This window comes from Schistocerca serialis, chromosome 7 (assembly GCF_023864345.2).
Source record: "Schistocerca serialis cubense isolate TAMUIC-IGC-003099 chromosome 7, iqSchSeri2.2, whole genome shotgun sequence".
In the NCBI taxonomy this organism is placed as follows: domain Eukaryota; kingdom Metazoa; phylum Arthropoda; class Insecta; order Orthoptera; family Acrididae; genus Schistocerca; species Schistocerca serialis.
The window spans coordinates 180,597,403-180,616,108 of record NC_064644.1 but is presented as its reverse complement, the minus strand read 5'-3'; the positions used below and the strand labels follow the sequence as shown (position 1 = coordinate 180,616,108).

Here is an 18,706-nt window from a genome sequence, read left to right as displayed (position 1 = left end):
GCACAGGATAGAGTAGCATGGAGAGCTGCATCAAACCAGTCTCAGAACTGAAGACCACAACAACAACATTAGATATGTTGTATATCAAACAGTATTCGGGTGTTAACTAAGCCAAGTAGTCCGGAACATTGTGACTGTATTGTAGGAAGCAGAAAAATAACAAATAGCAATACCAGAAATCTTTCTCTCCTCAAATGATTAGGAATCCCATTGCCAAAAGTTCAACCTTCAAATTACTATTGTCCATGAATGGATGCAAAAGATCTCCAGGTAGCCGAACATAACAATTTCCAGTCAATGATCGGTTCAGTTGGACCAGAGGACCCATTCCATATAAACGCAGCCCACACCATTATGGAACCACCACCAGTTTTGCACTTTGCCTTGTTGATAACTCGGCTTCGTGGGATCTGCGCCACACTCAAACACAACCATCAGCTCTTACCAATTGAAATCAGGACTTATCTTTGCAGGCCACGGTTTTCCAGTCGTCCAAGGAACAACCGACATGGTCACGAGCCCAGGAGAGGCGCTGCAGGCGATGTCGTGCTTTTACCAAAGGCACTCTTGTCGGTCATCTGCTGCCATAGCCCATCAATGCCAGTTTCACCGCCCTGTCCTAACGGATACGTTCATTGTACGTCCCATATTGTTTTCTGCCGGTTACTTCACACGGTGTTGCTTGCCTGTTAGGGCTCACAACACTATCTACATAAATGATCTTTTGGATAGGGTGGATAGCAATGTGCGGCTGTTTGCTGATGATGCTGTGGTGTACGGGAAGGTGTCGTCGTTGAGTGACTGTAGGAGGATACAAGAGGACTTGGACAGGATTTGGGCGTAACATTACAGAGCGATATGAAGTGGGACAAGCATGTAATGGCAGTTGTGGGAAAGGCGGATAGTCGTCTTCGGTTCATTGGTAGAATTTTGGGAAGATGTGGTTCATCTGTAAAGGAGACCGCTTATAAAACACTAATACGACCTATTCTTGAGTACTGCTCGAGCGTTTGGGATCCCTATCAGGTCGGATTGAGGAAGGACATAGAAGCAATTCAGAGGCGGACTGCTAGGTGTGTTACTGGTAGGTTTGATCATCACGCGAGTGTTACGGAAATGCTTCAGGAACTCGGGTGGGAATCTCTAGAGGAAAGGAGGCGTTCTTTTCGTGAATCACTACTGTAGAAATTTAGAGAACCAGCATTTGAGGCTGACTGCAGTACAATTTTACTGCCGCCAACTTACATTTGGCGGAAAGACCACAAAGATAAGATAAAAGAGATTAGGCCTCGTACAGAGGCATATAGGCAGTCATTTTTCCCTCGTTCTTTTTGGGAGTGGAACAGGGAGAGAAGATGCTAGTTGTGGTAAGAGGTACCCTCCGCCACGCGCCGTATGGTGGATTGCGGAGCATGTATGTAGATGTAGATGTAGAAGCAAACGCCGTTGCTATCGGTCGTTAAGTGAAGGCCGTAACGACTGCATTGTTCGCGGTGAGTGGTAATGCCTGAAATTTGGTATTGTCTGCTCACTCTTGACACTGTAGACCTCCGAACTGAACCGTCCCCTTAGAAACATTTATGAATTATTGTGCTGATAAACCCCTTACGTTATTTGATTTTCAAACAGCTGAGCAAAATTGAACGTGCACAGACATTTCTCTCTTTACTTATTCAGATCATCAATAAACTGACACACAATATTTTTAGCATAACGCTCTCTACCTTTCAATAATCCCTACAAAAGAATGACCCTGACTAACAATAACCTATACCTTTCATGAATCACTTACCTCACAAAAATCTTCGTTACTCGAACTACTGCAATACAGCGAGCGCCAATACTGTCAGCTAAATAAAAGATTGTAACTACTGAAGTCACTAACTACTGATAGGCATAGTTAGCAAATGAAAGATTTTGATAGTGTTCAAAAGTCATATATCAGTTCATGACATCCAGTCTTACAAATTTACTGTCTCTGATGGACACACGTCCACATCATCCGCTCTCAAAACTCCGCCATCTCTCTCCCCACATCCACCACTGCTGGCGACTCACCTCCAACTGCGCAGCGCTACGCGCTGTTCACATCCAACTGCCCAGCACTACAATAGCGACTATTCCAACAATGCTAACCAGCCACAGACTGCTCACAGCACAGTCAGTGAGTTTCATACAGAGCGCTACATGGCGTTACCAACATAAAAACCTAAACAGCCTACTTACACCTAAACAGCCTACTTACAGAATATTGGATTCCTTAATAATTTTCGATATGCCCCATGCGTCTATTTTAAACTACCATTCCGCGTTCAAAGTCTGTTAATTCCCATCGTGAGGCCATAAACACGTCCGACACCTTTTCATTTGAATCACAGTAGTGCGAATGACATCTTCGCTATTGCGCTGCCTTTTTATACGTTGTGCATGCGATACTAGCACCATCTGTATATGCACATACCGCTATCCCATGACAATCGTCATTCAGTGTACTAATCACTTGCGTACCGAAACATGTAGCGCTTGTTACATGTTGAAATTTTAATGGCTAACGGTTTGCTTAGAAGGCTCTATCATCATCAACATCGTCGTCATCATCGTCGGTGTCAGCCAGTTCGATCACTTGGTGATGTGGTCTGTTTGAGTTGACTTGCAACATAGGATGCAAGCAGATCCTTCCTTATCTACCAATCTTGAACTTTCCGTTGCCATTTAGTCTGGCTTCTTTCTTAGGTCTGTCCCTTCTGTTCTTTTGGTAAGCTGAACTCAAAGCTAGTACTTCATTTGACCGTCTACCGTCTTTTATTCGAGCGAAATGACCAGCCCACTGTTGTTGCAAGGCATTCACTCCTTCCACTGAGCTACTGATCTTTTGTACGTCTGGTATCAACTGCTCTCTTTCCCTGTTTCTTCGTGTAGCCCGGCATTGATCTTTCCATTCCACTTTGGGTTACTATTAGTTTTCTAACAATGAACTCATTTAATGTCCTTGTCTCACAGCCATAAGTTATTACTGGCAGTATAGACTGGTCAACAACTGTTTTCTTCAGCTCACCGAATATCTTAGAATTCAAACCTGAAGAGTATCTTCCACAAGCTTGTCGCCCTAATTTAGTACATTGACTGTTCCTGTTTTTAGGTAGTCTTTCATACTGCAAGTTGACCCAGACAGACATATTCTGTGATCATTTGCAAGTATAAATCCCTGTGGTGTCCATTTATTCATCATGGTCTTTGTTTTATCATATTTCTTTTTAGACCACTTCAGATCGGAATAATGCAAGTTCACTAACTAACGTCTGAAGTCTTTCTATTTACAAATAGAACAATATCAGGGATATTATTTTCCAATTCAGGCATTGCTTTTTCTAGAACTGCTGAAAATAGTTTTGGAGGTAAAGAGTAGCCTTCTTTTAAACATTTTAAATGGGAAATTCATTTGTTTCCTCAACAACACTCACAAATGCTGTGAAGGTTTTGCTTATGTTATATAAATACTTAATATAACCACGTTCTATATCTTTTTCTGTCAGAGTCTCAGACACAGCTGAGTGACTGATGGAACCGAATGCGTGTTCAAAATCAATAAAGACAAGCAAAGAAAAAGATGGCACTCATTTGTTCTGTTAATTGTTTGTGTAGAGTGAGGATATGCTCAATTTACTAAATCCTGGGCGGAACACAGCTAGCTCAGTGGGTTGAACCAGGTCAAATGTAGTGCTCAACCTGGAAGTAAAAATTCTAGTAAAAACTTTGTGCAGTATGGACAGAAGGCTCATAAGGCGAGTTCTGTACATCTTTAGTACTAACTTTCTTATGTATTGGGATTATTTTCGCTTTATTTATTACTTAATGCTAGAGAAAAACCTTTCCCATAACAATGTGCAAATTTCCTTGATTACATGCATCGCTCCAATGCCTTTAACATCTCCAAATGTTCTGAATAACTTGCAACAAAGTTCTGTAAATATCGTCAACTTTTTGTCAAACGTCTGCAGTATCACTAGCAGGTGGCAGTACTGTGCCACAAGCAACGAGTGTCTCAATTTTAGCAGCCACTGTCTCACTCAACATACAAACTTTAGCGTTCACTTTCATTTTTTATGAATATTTTTTGGTGAGCTTGATGGCTGATTTGTATGTTCTTTCACAATCTCTGATAAGTGTTCTTCAGCGAAGCACCACCAGTCAAAACATTAAAGGAAGAGTGAAATAGCTGTACACCAACTTTTTCTGATACATCAAAGCAGTCATAAAAACGGATTTTACCTTCATGTTCTAACTATGGAGTATATTCTAACTACTGAGTAACCACTAGTCACTACCTCATATAAACAATATTTAAATCTTCGTATAGCGGTACACACAAGCACACACTCACTCACACAAACGCAACTTGCACACACGTCTGCAGTCTGCGGTCTTTAGAATTGGAAATGTGATGAGTGGCCCTCAACTACGTACCCTCAGAGTTGAAATATGAAAAGTTGTGGTTGGTTTCGTTGTCTAGGGGCTGGTATACGTAGTTGCCACATTACAGGTCAAATACTGCTGAGTCTACAGTAAAAAATATGAATAAACACTTGAATCGAATGGTCGAAGGTTCCTATCACTCGGCAATTGCGAATTTTGAATGTGACATAGAAATTCATAAATGAAAGACTGCAATTAAATAAAATCTGCAGGTACTTTAAATTATGAGTACGATGGCAGAAGTACCTTTAAGAATAGCCGACCGTTGTGGCCGAGCGGTTCTAGGCGCTTCAGTCCGGAACCGCGCTGTTGCTACGGTCGCAGGTTCGAATCCTGCCTCGGGCATGGATGTGTGTGATGTCCTTAAGGTTAGTTAGGTTTAATTAGTTCTAAGTCTAGGGGACTGATGACCTCAGATGTTAAGTCCCATAGTGCTTAGAGCCATTTGAACCATTTGAACCTTTAAGAATCCCATTTATTACTGTACAACACTTATTGGTGTCGATGGTACAGCAAATTAAATAAAATATAAGTTGAATATCAAGGAAACATTACTACTTCACGTAATTAGTTATAAACAACAACATAGCTCGTGAGATATTCACTTCCAAACGCGTACTACGTCTTCACTGCAGAAGCAACGGAAATCTCACAAGTGCACAAGTCGGCACTAGGAATTATTTCTGTCTCCCGCGATCACGCGCAAACTGCTCCACTCTCCAAGTCCTTCCTGCGACCATACGTCGCTGCTTGCCGTCCAGCCCTCTAGAGTCCTGTGCGACCGTACACCGCGCAGTCCTGTTCAATACCCCCCATGTCTGGTCCAGCACTCAGCTTGTGTCCTGTGCGAACCAGTGCTCCTCCCTCACTTCCATCCAGTCTCCCCATTAACGAGCACTGTGATTGGCTATAGCGTTCCCGCCATGTCTTCAAACCAATGCACACTCACAAACATATTGAAACACATACTAAATACTGGATTTACATTTAAAGAACTTGAAATTAAATAAATATTCCTATGGCTGGACCATAAACACGCTCTAACTCACATTATTAAGTATATAAACAAATTAATAAACGTATATCAAAGGAATCGAAACAAAAAGTAGGCCAGTAGCCTAATGTCTCCGTGCTTTGTAACAGAGTAAATATTTGACCAATTTCTTCATGAATAGTATATATTGGATATAAATAAAGACAAAGGTAAATAGATATATTTATAAGCATGCTGCTACCGTTTTTTCGCGTAACTGTGGAGTACTTATGGCCTGACGCAATTAATAGTAATCGACCACTTTGACCTCCAATAACTCATGTGCTATTCAAGTTACATGCCTGCAATTCATACCAATTTAGCTTTACACTAACAGCTTTCTAAACACACGTCGATCGACAAAATCGGATGAGCCTTTTAGATTTTGGAAACTCGTTGGTGGGTGTTACTTGTATAATTGACAGTCAGATACTAAACTTTAAACCAATAAAGATATCTAAAATCTGATTACCCCATCAGAACCGTCGTGTAAATAATGGTAATGTACATGTTTCCTATTAAGGTATCATGATTCCCCTGGATACTATTATTTTCTACATGAACTGTGAAATGTCTGCTATTATGGTTTCATGAAGTCCACCATCTTTGGCACTCCCGGCATACACGTCTCCTTCATCAACACAAAGCACAGTCCTCGACACCGCGTCGACATGGAATTCCCAGCCACGCGGTCGGCCTGGACCACGCGCTGGGGCTACCCCTCTTGCACTGTCGGATGCTCGGCAACACGTGGCAGCCGACGAGCCGCGGCCCGCCGAAAGGCCTGTGCGGCCACACCAACTCCGAACTATTAATATTTTCAGGGCGCCACAACTCGCCCATTACCTCACAAGTCTCAGATAACTGAAACCACACTACGAGCAGCAGCACCAGTGCGTGATGCGAATGGCGACTGGGTTGGGGTAAGAAGGAGGCTGGGGCGGGGAGGGGAGACACAGTATGGTGGGGTGCGGACAGTGAAGTGCTGCAGTTTAGATGGAGGGCAGGAGAGAAGTTGGGGGGGGGGGGGGGTAAGTAGCGGAAAGGAGAGAAATAAAAAGAAATTAAAAGATTGGGTGTGGTGGCGAAATGACGGCTGTGTAGTGCTGGTATGGGAACAGGAAGGGGGCTGAATGGATGAGGACAGTGACTAACGAAGGTTGAGGCCAGTAGGGTTACGGGAACATAGAATGTATTGCAGGGAAAGTTTTTGTTGTTCCTATCGCGACTCAGCATCTCCGCTATATGGTGAGTAGCAACTTTCCTTTTCTAATAGTGTCACATTCCATCCTGGATTTTCCCTTGTTTGATATTTAAATCTTCTCTAGAAATGCAGGTTTTCAAAACCAATCTCCATATCTTTTAACTATGGAAATGTAAAAGCTATGACTCATGCTGATGCTTTAGCAAAATGGATTAATAGCTGTTCAGAACTTGAAAAGCTGTCCTTAATCGTTATGACCAACAAACTGTTAGCGATCATAACTTTACGTGCATCGCCCACATTCTCTTACTTTGTATCACAGATATAAGAGTTATAATTAAATTTGCCATCAGGGACGTCTCATCCCTAGACCAATTGACAAGTTTATCATTTTCCAAGAACTTCTATGGCTGCTTATTTAAAAGAAGCGTGTTATCATTACTCCCAAGTTGTATTTTCAACTCTTCAACATAATCTAGAAACCAAATGAAGCTATACAGTCACTTATATATGACTGTATTGCTATATAGTCATATGTCTGACTGTATATTTATATATATTTGATTGTATTTCTACATAGACACACACACACACACACACACACATATTGCTGCATAAGGTTCCCAGATTTATGTTGATGTTTATTATTATTATTATTATTATTATTGCAGGCATTTTCCTCATCAAGAAGTATCTTTGCACAGAGTCCAATGATTACACATTCTTAAACTTCAATCACTTTTCCAACATATAAAAACTTTTATTTAAGCTAATTACCTCAACTTCAAAAGATGGCTGTGTTGAAGATTTTAGTGTGTGTGTCTCTGATGTCTGTGGTTCCAATGTTTTTGGCTCTGAACTGTTTATTACAAAGAATAGTCAAGCATCAAGTTTGTCAGTTTTGGCAAAAAGCTGTGCAACAGCAGCTTAAACGTTTTTTTACTGACTGCAATAATTTTTCTAAATGTAGTACTAAAGCAAAATTATTTTAGCCATTTTAACATTGCTGCAAACAGAATGAAAGATTTTTTTTCTATTTTAGACAGTAAAAGAGAGAAGAAAACCTATTACATGGCATAATTCTTGTTTTAGGATTTTGTAACGAAACCATTGTTTTTAGAATTAGGATGAATTTTAATCAGCTGTAGGCTGCACTGCTAATACAAGATAACTAAAAATATAAAATAATCAGCTATGCAGATTCATCATGGTAGGAGCTAACCAGTCCTCATAAACAAACTCCACAGCACGTTCTGCCTCTGCAGTAGGCCAATGTAAAATGGTGTCATAAAAGTTTTCTTATTCCCCCAGTGAGATTTTAGGACATTTAGTCTCATATCTTTGATTGATATCGATCAGAATCTAAAACAATAACGAACTAATCAGGATTCAGACCTGAGCACGAATGAAAAATGGCTAGAAAATGCATTACTTCAGGCTTTAATATAGTATTTTAGTTAAGCTTGTGAATGAGAACGTAACACTGAGCTATACATTTGTAAGCATGCCCATTAATTACATTTATAAGCTTACTTTTTCTGGATGGTAGGCCAAATTGGTGGGCAAGTCAGGAGCAGGATCTGGAAAACTGAATGTTTATTCAATGACTTTATTAATATGTGGATTTACTATCACTTTTGCAGGAGTGTTCTTGTCATAACAAATTTGGTTGTATGTGGATATCTTCAAATTCTCGTTCTGGTCTTTCGGAACACCTCCATCAGAAATTTCGTCTGAGTTCGAAACATTTTTGTATTAAATAGGCCATATTGTTTGAAATAACTGATATCTTTGTTAGAAAGAAACTCTTTAAACAGTAAAACGATTTGTTTTAGTGGCTTTCAGTATATGCTCCCTATATTATATCCCTCTGGTGTACAAATTCGATACAATTTTTTCAGGAGATGCTTTATAGCCCGAAAGTCTATGTTACACGGTATACACGTGTTATTACAAAAAGAAATTTGTGGATGGTATTGTCATGACACAACGCTAGGGTTGTCGTCCTATGTTGCTCGATTGGAGACAGTTCTGGTGATCTTGCGGGTCAAGGCAACATATCGACACTCTGTGGAGCATGCTGGGTTACAACAGCAACATGTGAACGAGAGTTATCCTTTAGGGGGAAAAAAACGTGGAATGCTGTTCATGAATGACAGCACAACAGATCGAATTGAAACGGTACAGTAGTTTCTGCTCTATAAGCAGCAGGTTTCGCTGCTCGCTTTCACCGAGAAATACAAACAGAGGCGGCCCTGCCGCCAATTTTATTGTACGACGTGGCCGGCCGCGGGTGCAACAGAACCCATGTGGACGGGTGGGAAGAAAAGTGTCAGGCTTCATAATACGTATTTATATGTGACATGTGTTATGCATTTCTTGTACTTGAATGTGAATCTGCACATGAACTTTCCTAATCCTCCGCACACCTTCCCGTAAAGCGTGGCCAAATCTTAGTTGGGAAGTAGTTCTGTAGAATAGTAGTGCCAACCTCACTCCTGGGTAGGGGATCAGAGAGACATCACAGGCAGGTAAAAGTCAAAGACATTCCAGTGTTACAAGATTTGCGGTGGAGAGGTTGGTCACAGCAAAGTGGTTCGACCATCCCCTCCGCCGGGGCCCAGGAAGACCTCTGGGTGCTCGCCATACTTGAGGAGTGTTACCGAAGACGGGTAAGTGAGGAGCAGACGTGCCCTCAGTGCGTCTGTCTCAATGCTCACGCACGGAAGAGTGGTATTTGAATATTTGTACTAATTCTGTTATTTCCAGATTCGGATTGTGTAAGGAAATGAATGTTCTCGTTTAATTTCTGAAATTTGACCCCCTGTGTTAATGTATCTGGTCCCAAGTTTGTCCGTTATCCTCCTCACATAGTGGATGTCTCATGCAAAATATTGGGAGACTTTGGTGGTATACATTTGGCCAACGCAATTCCGTCTTGCCCGTAGAAATGTGCGTGCAGATTAGTATATAATATACCCCAGCTATAAGTTGTAAAATTGTAGTATTTGTAAACTGGAGCAGTTGCTGCAATCGCTATAAAGTCGAGTGATAATGTTTGAAATAAATAGGTAACCAATTGTCATCAATCTTTAACATACCTTAAAAATCACAAAGAAGTCAAGTTAAAGGAATTCATTTAAAATAAAATATATAGAATGCAGGGACCCACACATCAGCGTGTGAGCCCTCCAGCCCCTTGCCTAGTATCGTACAGAAAGGGCACACTCTCTAGGTAGCGCTCTCAAGCTCCCCTCCCCAGTTATCCGTTGCGCAATTTTCATTCAGGGCTTGACTACATCAACTTTCATCTGGCGTCCCTAGGCAAGGAGGTTTGACGGTAATCTTTCAGAATCATCAAATCACCAGACTAACGTATAATTTTGCAGTCAGGATGCTTGGGGATGACCACTAGACTCTCCTGTTGTCATACGAAATCCCAACTCAAACCATAACTCCAGGTGTAGGTCCAGTGCGTGTAGCACGCAGAGTGGATGTAGGCTATCATCTGTCCTCCTTCTAACCAACGCAAGGCTATCACTGACACCGAGGCAGAACCAACTTTCATCAGTAAACGCAGCATACCGCCACCCTGCCGTCCAATGAAGCCACTAAACTCGCAAATGGCCGTGATTCAGTGCCAGTGGAATGTACGGTAAGAGGCTCCTAGCTCGGAACTGCCATTGAAGTAATCGATTTGTAGCACTTTGTTGTGTCACTGTGGTGCCAACTGGCGCTCCGCTTGCTGCTTCAGACGCAGTACGATGCGCCAGAGTCATACCCCAAACACGTTGGTCTTCCCTCCTCTCGGTAGTGCCACGTGGTCGTCCGGAGCCTGGTGTTCTTGCGGGCCTACATTCTCGTGACCACAGCTGCCAGCAGTCATACACATGGCTACATTCCTGTCAAGTCATTCTGCAATACTGTAGATGGAACATCCAGCTTCTCGTAGCCCTATCACACGACCTCGTTTAACTCAGTGAGGTGTTGATAATATCATCTTCCACATCTTAAAGGCATCTTTAGCTATCATCAACTCACTACGGCCAATCTCAAAGGTAACTAACACTCACGACACTTTTTTAAAGCAAACCCGATTTGCATCCTCATAGTTGCGCTACTAGGGCCACTCTTATGCAACTGGCGCGAAATTCAAACAGACATAATCTGTCAGACGTAGAAATCCGCCTACCAATTTTCGTTTATGTGGCATAACTCCTACTTGGCTAGCGGTTTTTTCCGTCAGTGTATTTCATCCATCTTCTGCAACTGTCTTTCTACACTACTGGCCATTAAAATTGTTATACCAAGAAGAAATGAGATGATAAACGGGTATTCATTGGACAAATATATTATAGTAGAACTGACATTTGATTACATTTTCACGCAATTTGGGTGCATAGATCCTGAGAAATCAGTACCCACAACAACCACCTCTGGCAGTAATAACGGCCTTGATACGCCTGGGCATTGAGTCAAACATAGCTTGGATGGCGTGTACAGGTACAGCTGCCCATGCAGCTTCAACACGATACCACAGTTCATCCAAAGTAGTGACTGGTGTATTGTGATGAGCCAGTTGCTCGGCCACCATTGACCAGACGTTTTCAATTGGTGAGAGATCCGGAGAATGTGCTGGCCAGGGCAGCAGCCGTACATTTTCTGTATCCAGAAAGGCCCGTACAGGACCTGCAACATGCGGTCGTGCATTATCCTGCTGAAATGTAGGGTTTCACAGAGATCGAATGAAGGGTAGAGCCACGTGTCGTAACACATCTGAAATGTAACTTCCACTGTTCGAAGTGCCGTCAGTGCGAACAATAAGTGACCGAGACGTGTAACCAATGGCACTCCACACCATCACGCTGGGTGATACGCTAGCATGGCCATGACGAATACACGCTTCGAATGTGCGTTCACCGCGATGTCGCCAAACACGGATGCGACCATCATGATGCTGTAAACAGAACCTGGATTCATGTGAAAAAATGATGTTTTGCCATTCGTGCACCCAGGTTCGTCGTTGAGTACACCATCACAGGCGCTCCTCTCTGTGATGCAGTGTCAAGATAACCGCAGCCATGGTCTCCGAGCTGATAGTCCATGCTGCTGCAAACGTCGGCGAACTGTTCGTGCAGATGGTTGTTGTCTTGCTAACGTCCCGATCTGCTGACTCACGGATCGAGACGTGGCTGCACGACCCGTTACAGCCATGTGGATAAGACGCCTGTCATCTCGACTGCTAGTGATACGAGGCCGTTGGGATCCAGCACGGCGTTCCGTATTACCCTCCTGAACCCACCGATTCCATATTCTGCTAACAGTCATTCGATCTCAACCAACGCAAGCAGCCAATGTCGCGATACGATAAACTGCAATCGTGATAGGCTACAATCCGACCTTTTTCAAAGTCGGAAACGTGATGGTACACATTTCTCCTCCTTACACGACGCATCACAACAATGTTTCAGCGGACAACTGCCATTACATGCTTGTCCCACTTCATACCGCTCTGCAATGTTACGCCCAAATATTTAATCGACGTGACTGTCAAGCGCTACACTACTAATGGAGTATTCAAATATTAAAGGATTCTTTTTCCTATTCATCTCCATTAATTTACATTTATCGATATTTAGACTTAGCTGCCATTCTTTACACCAATCACAAATCCTGTCCAAGTCATCTTGTATCCTCCTACAGTCAACGAAGACACCTTCCAGTACACCACAGCATCATCAGCAAACAGCCGCACATTGCTATCCACCCTATTCAAAAGATCATTTATGTAGATAGAAAACAACAGCGGACCTACCACACTTCCCTGGGGCACTCCAGATGATACCCTCACCTCCGATGAACACTCACCATCCAGGACAACGTACTGGGTTCTATTGCTTAAGAAGTCTTCGAGCCACTCACATATTTGGGAACCAATCCCATATGCTCGTACCTTAGTTAGGAGTCTGCAGTGGGGCACGAGTCAAACTCTTTCCGGAAGTCAAGGAATATGGCATCCGTCTGACAGCCTTCATCGATGGTTCGCAAGATATCATGTGAAAAAAGGGCGAGTTGCGTTTCGCAGGACCGATGCTTTCTAAAGCCGTGCTGATTCAGGGACAGCAACTTCTCTGTCTCAACGAAATTCTTTATATTCGAATTGAGAATATGTTCAAGAATCCTGCAACAAACCGATGTTAAGGATATTGGTCTGTAATTTTGAGGATCCGTCCTTCTACCATTGTTATATACAGGCGTCACCTGCGATTTTTTCCAGTCACTCGGGACTTTACGTTGGGCAAGAGATTCGCGATAAATGAAATCTAAGTAAGGAGCCAATGTAGTAGAGTACTCTCTGTAAAACCAATACATAAATAACACATTAGTTACAGGTAAAACTCTCGAGCAACAAATTACATGATTTCCCATTCGACAGAAGTGCCACCTAAGCTGGCAATATTTCCGCGCGTGCAGCCTCCGATTTCGTGTCAGGTGCAAAACGAGGTTAGTGGTTCCGGCACTGCACCCAGCAGCCGACACTGCCTTCCCCTCACCGCTCCTCACTCCTAAGCATCCCTAATGCGGGGGCACGGTCGTTCCCGCCAGCCATCGCGCCAACCGTCAGCTTATCGTGGACAGATAGTACCTTCATCCTCCCTACGTTTCCATCATTAAGCACTAGAACTGCATCATAAGTTGCAATTCTGACAACCGTAGCACATGAAAATGTGGTTTTAGGGCATCGTTTCGGTATGAATGAATTTACTCATTTGGATTCTAGGTTTTTTAGAAGTTCAAGAACGACCACAAACCAGTAAGTGTGTTTGACGACATCCAGAATACAACTTTTAACCCTCTCCTTGCCATCCCTCTGAGCCTGCAGATACACTACTGGCCATTAAAATTGCTACACCAAGAAGAAATGCAGATGATAAACGGGTATTCATTGGACAAATGTATTATACTACAACTGACATGTGATTGCATTTTCACGCTATTTGGATGCATAGATCCTGAGAAATCATTACCCAGAACAACCACCTATGGCCGTAATAAGGGCCTTGATACGCCTGGGCATTGAGTCAAACACAGCTTGGATGGCGTGTACAGGTACAGCTGCCCATGCAGCTTCAACACGACACCACAGTTCATCAAGAGTAGTGACTGGCGTATTGTGACGAGACAGTTGTTCGGCCACCATTGACCAGACGTTTTCAATTGGCGAGAAATCTGGAAAATGTGCTGACCAGGGCAGCAGTCGAACATTTTCTGTATCCTGAAAGGCCCGTACAGGACCTGCAACATGCGGTCGTGCATTATCCTGCTGAAATGTAGGGTTTCGTAGGGATCGAATGAAGGGTAGAGCCACGGGTCGCAACACATCTCATATGTAACGTCCTCTGTTCAAAGTGCCGTCAATGTAAACAAGAGGTGACCGAGACGTGTAACGAGTGGCACCCCATACCATCACGCCGGGTGATACGCCAGTATGGCGATGACGAATACACGCTTCCAACGTGCGTTCACCGCGATGTCGCCAAACACGGTTGCGACCACCATGATGCTGTAAACAGAACCTGGATTCATCCGAAAAATGACGTTTTGCCATTCGTGCACCCAGGTTCGGCGTTGAGTACACCATCGCAGGCGCTACTGTCTGTGATGCAGCGTCAAGGGTAGCTGCAGCCATGGTCTCCGACCTGATAGTCCATACTGCTGCAAACGTCGTGGAACTGTTCGTGCAGATGGTTGTTGTCTTGCAAACGTTCCCATCAGTTGGCTCAGGGATCGAGACGTGGCTGCACGATTCGTTACAGTCATGCCGGTAAGATGCCTGTCATCTCGACTGCTAATGATACGAGGCCGTCGGGATCCAGCACGGCGTTCCATATTACCCTCCTGAACCCACCGATTCCATATTCTGCTAACAGTCATTGGATCTCGACCACCGCGAGCAGCAATGTCGTGATACGATAAACCGCAATCGCGATAGGCTACAATCCGACCTTTATCAAAGTCGGAAACGTGGATGGTACACATTTCTCCTCCTTACACGAGGCATCACAACAACGTTTCACCTGGCAACGCTGTCAACTGCTGTTTGTGTATGAGAAATCGGTTGGAAACTTTCCTCATGTCAGCACGTTGTAGGTGTCACCACCTGCGCCAACCTTGTGTGAATGCTCTGAAAAGCTAATCATTTGCGTATCACAGCATCTTCTTCCTGTCAGTTAAATTTCGCGTCTGTAGCACGTCATCTTCGTCGTGTAGCAATTTTAATGGCCAGTAGTGTATTTACACCAACTAACGTGGCACCGATGAAGACTGGGATGTTCATCTGTCGACACCATGCGGAAATATTTAGCCCATACTGCACTTTTCATGTCACTTACAATGGATAGGTTCTGCCTGACATCCTTACCATGATACACGTACATAAATCTCCGTCAGTATCAAGGAGCAAAACAAAAATTGCTTCTTCATAAACAAAGGAGATGGTCTGTCACTGTTTCTAAGATTCAGAACACTGTCACAGATGATCTATAAAACCAAAGAGTAAATATCACAGCCTTCTAGATGTAAGCTGTCCAAGTTTACTTGAAAGTAATCCATAGAATCGTTATTGCTTCAAAAAGTGGCCGTGTTAGGAAGGTGGCGTCGCAGATTTATTTATTTTTTAGGCATTCGGGTGCGATTTCAGCATTGAAACTTTGGGAACTTATTGTCCATGAGTTCTAATAATAAATAAAAAATAAACTGAAAACTTAATTTCATGTACGTCCCCCTCAACGCGACGCTATCGCAATCTATAACGACAACGAGCAGGAGCGTCGCTTCTGATTCTGCTAGTAGGCTCTTGAACTTCTCCTTCTTAACTATATTCCACTACATCCTCAAAGACATCAAAACTGTTATTTATGTTAAATATAAAACACAATCTTTTACATTAAATGAGAAATTACAATAAATGCTATAAAATAAGTGACTCATGTTATGACAATACGTTTTCGTTACGACATCCAGAAACTTTTTTGAAAACAGCATTAGCCCCTCCTCACTCAACATAAACTGCCATATCGAGTAAACTGGGTTTGGAGTGTGGACACCGCAGCTGAACTCGTATAGGGCCTAGACGTGGAGTAGATCATACCCCTTCTGGTCAGTCTGATTTAGGCTACTGACGATTTCCCTAAATCATTTGTGGTTAATGCTGGGGTGGGTGCCTTCACCAACACCCACTTCCTCCTACATCAAGAGATTTGTGCTCCGTCTCTATTTTTAAATTTCGGGCAAATAAAGTATGTTCCTATTTTCCGAGGGAGGCCGATCTCAAGAGACTGTTGTTCTCAAAAGGTAGGTATCTGTTCTGATACAATAGCCTGACAAACACAGTCTAGCCCTTTAAAAATGTTCCGAGCAGTTAATACAGAGCAGTATAGTATTACCTTAGTTCGTTTCTGTTTCATTGTGGGAGTGTTCTATCTTTGGTGAAATTTCTCTGCAGGACTCTTCAGTGGAGTGAGCATGGAAAGTGGGGTAGCAACGACACCCTGGGCGCTGACAGACAAACCCCGCGAGAGGGCGTACCGGATGGCGGAGGCGCTCGGCTTCCAGGCGCAGGGCGATAACCACACTGACGACGACGACGCGCGGCTGGCTGCCTTCCTTCGCGCCGCCAACTACACAGACCTCACCGATGACGACTCTATCGCACTCACGGATTTCGTAAGTGAATTGTTTCCTAGTGCAAAACGTGGATACCATTTTAATCAGCAAATTGCTGAAGAACCATATGTTCGAAACAAACACACAATTAATAAATACACAGTTAGTTACAGTTATAATTAATTACTTTTCCCATAGATCAAAATCACGACAGACTTGTAATGTGCAGCATGTAAACAGAACTAATATAAAATACACTACTGGCCTTTAAAATTACTACACCAAGAAGAAGTGCAGATGATAAACGGGTATTCATTCGACAAATATACACTCCTAGAAATGGAAAAAAGAACACATTGACACCGGTGTGTCAGACCCACCATACTTGCTCCGGACACTGCGAGAGGGCTGTACAAGCAATGATCACACGCACGGCACAGCGGACACACCAGGAACCGCGGTGTTGGCCGTCGAATGGCGCTAGCTGCGCAGCATTTGTGCACCGCCGCCGTCAGTGTCAGCCAGTTTGCCGTGGCATACGGAGCTCCATCGCAGTCTTTAACACTGGTAGCATGCCGCGACAGGGTGGACGTGAACCGTATGTGCAGTTGACGGACTTTGAGCGAGGGCGTATAGTGGGCATGCGGGAGGCCGGGTGGACGTACCGCCGAATTGCTCAACACGTGGGGCGTGAAGTCTCCACAGTACATCGATGTTGTCGCCAGTGGTCGGCGGAAGGGGCACGTGCCCGTCGACCTGGGACCGGACCGCAGCGACGCACGGATGCACGCCAAGACCGTAGGATCCTACGCAGTGCCGTAGGGGACCGCACCGCCACTTCCCAGCAAATTAGGGACACTGTTGCTCCTGGGGTATCGGCGAGGACCATTCGCAACCGTCTCCATGAAGCTGGGCTACGGTCCCGCACACCGTTAGGCCGTCATCCGCTCACGCCCCAACATCGTGCAGCCCGCCTCCAGTGGTGTCGCGACAGGCGTGAATGGAGGAACGAATGGAGACGTGTCGTCTTCAGCGATGAGAGTCGCTTCTGCCTTGGTGCCAATGATGGTCGTATGCGTGTTTGGCGCCGTGCAGGTGAGCGCCACAATCAGGACTGCATACGACCGAGGCACACAGGGCCAACACCCGGCATCATGGTGTGGGGAGCGATCTCCTACACTGACCGTACACCACAGGTGATCGTCGAGGGGACACTAAATAGTGCACAGTACATCCAAACCGTCATCGAACCCATCGTTCTACCATTCCTAGAGCGGCAAGGGAACTTGCTGTTCCAACAGGACAATGCACGTCCGCATGTATCCCGTGCCACCCAACGTGCTCTAGAAGGTGTAAGTCAACTACCCTGGCCAGCAAGATCTCCGGATCTGTCCCCCATTGAACATGTTTGGGACTGGATGAAGCGTCGTCTCACGCGGTCTGCACGTCCAGCACGAACGCTGGTCCAACTGAGGCGCCAGGTGGAAATGGCATGGCAACCCGTTCCACAGGACTACATCCAGCATCTGTACGATCGTCTCCATGGGAGAATAGCAGCCTGCATTGCTGCGAAAGGTGGATATACACTGTACTAGTGCCGACATTGTGCATGCTCTGTTGCCTGTGTCTATGTGCCTGTGGTTCTGTCAGTGTGATCATGTGATGTATCTGACCCCAGGAATGTGTCAATAAAGTTTCCCCTTCCTGGGACAATGAACTCACAGTGTTCTTATTTCAATTTCCAGGAGTGTATTATACTACATGTGATTACATTTTCACGCAATTTGGATGCATAGATCCTGAGAAATCAGTACCCAGAACAACCACCTCTGATACGTCTGGGCATTAAGTCAAACACAGCTTGGATGGCGTGTACAGGTACAGCTGCCCATGCAGCTTCAACACGATACCACAGTTCATCAAGAGTAGTGACTGGCGTATTGTGACGACCCAGTTGCTCGGCCACCATTGACCAGACGTTTTCAATTGGTGAGAGATCTGGAGAATGTGCTGGCCAGGGCGGCAGTAGAACATTTTCGGTTCCAGAAAGGCCCGCACAGGACCTGCAACATGCGGTCGTGCATTATCCTGCTGAAATATAGGGTTTCGCAGAGATCGAATGAAGGGCAGAGCCATGGGTCATAACACATCTTAAATGTAACGTCCACTGTTCAAAGTGCCGTCAATGCGAACAAGAGGTGACCGAGACGTGTAACCAATGGCACCCCATACCTTCACGGCGGTTAATACTCCAGTATGGCGATGACGAATAAACGCATCCAATGTGCGTTCACCGCGATGTCGCCAAACACAGATGCTACCATCGTGAT

At 44.3% G+C, this 18,706-nt stretch overlaps 1 protein-coding gene across 1 annotated transcript in view; it reads left to right on the top strand.

Annotated features, from left to right (window-relative positions):
* Window positions 1-18,706, top strand: part of LOC126412952 (juvenile hormone esterase-like) — a 97,325-nt gene that overhangs the window by 23,599 nt on the left and 55,020 nt on the right. The window contains exon 5 of the mRNA XM_050082844.1: window positions 16,216-16,436. Within this exon, the coding sequence (XP_049938801.1) occupies window positions 16,216-16,436 (221 nt within the window). The remainder of the gene's footprint in view (window positions 1-16,215; window positions 16,437-18,706) is intronic.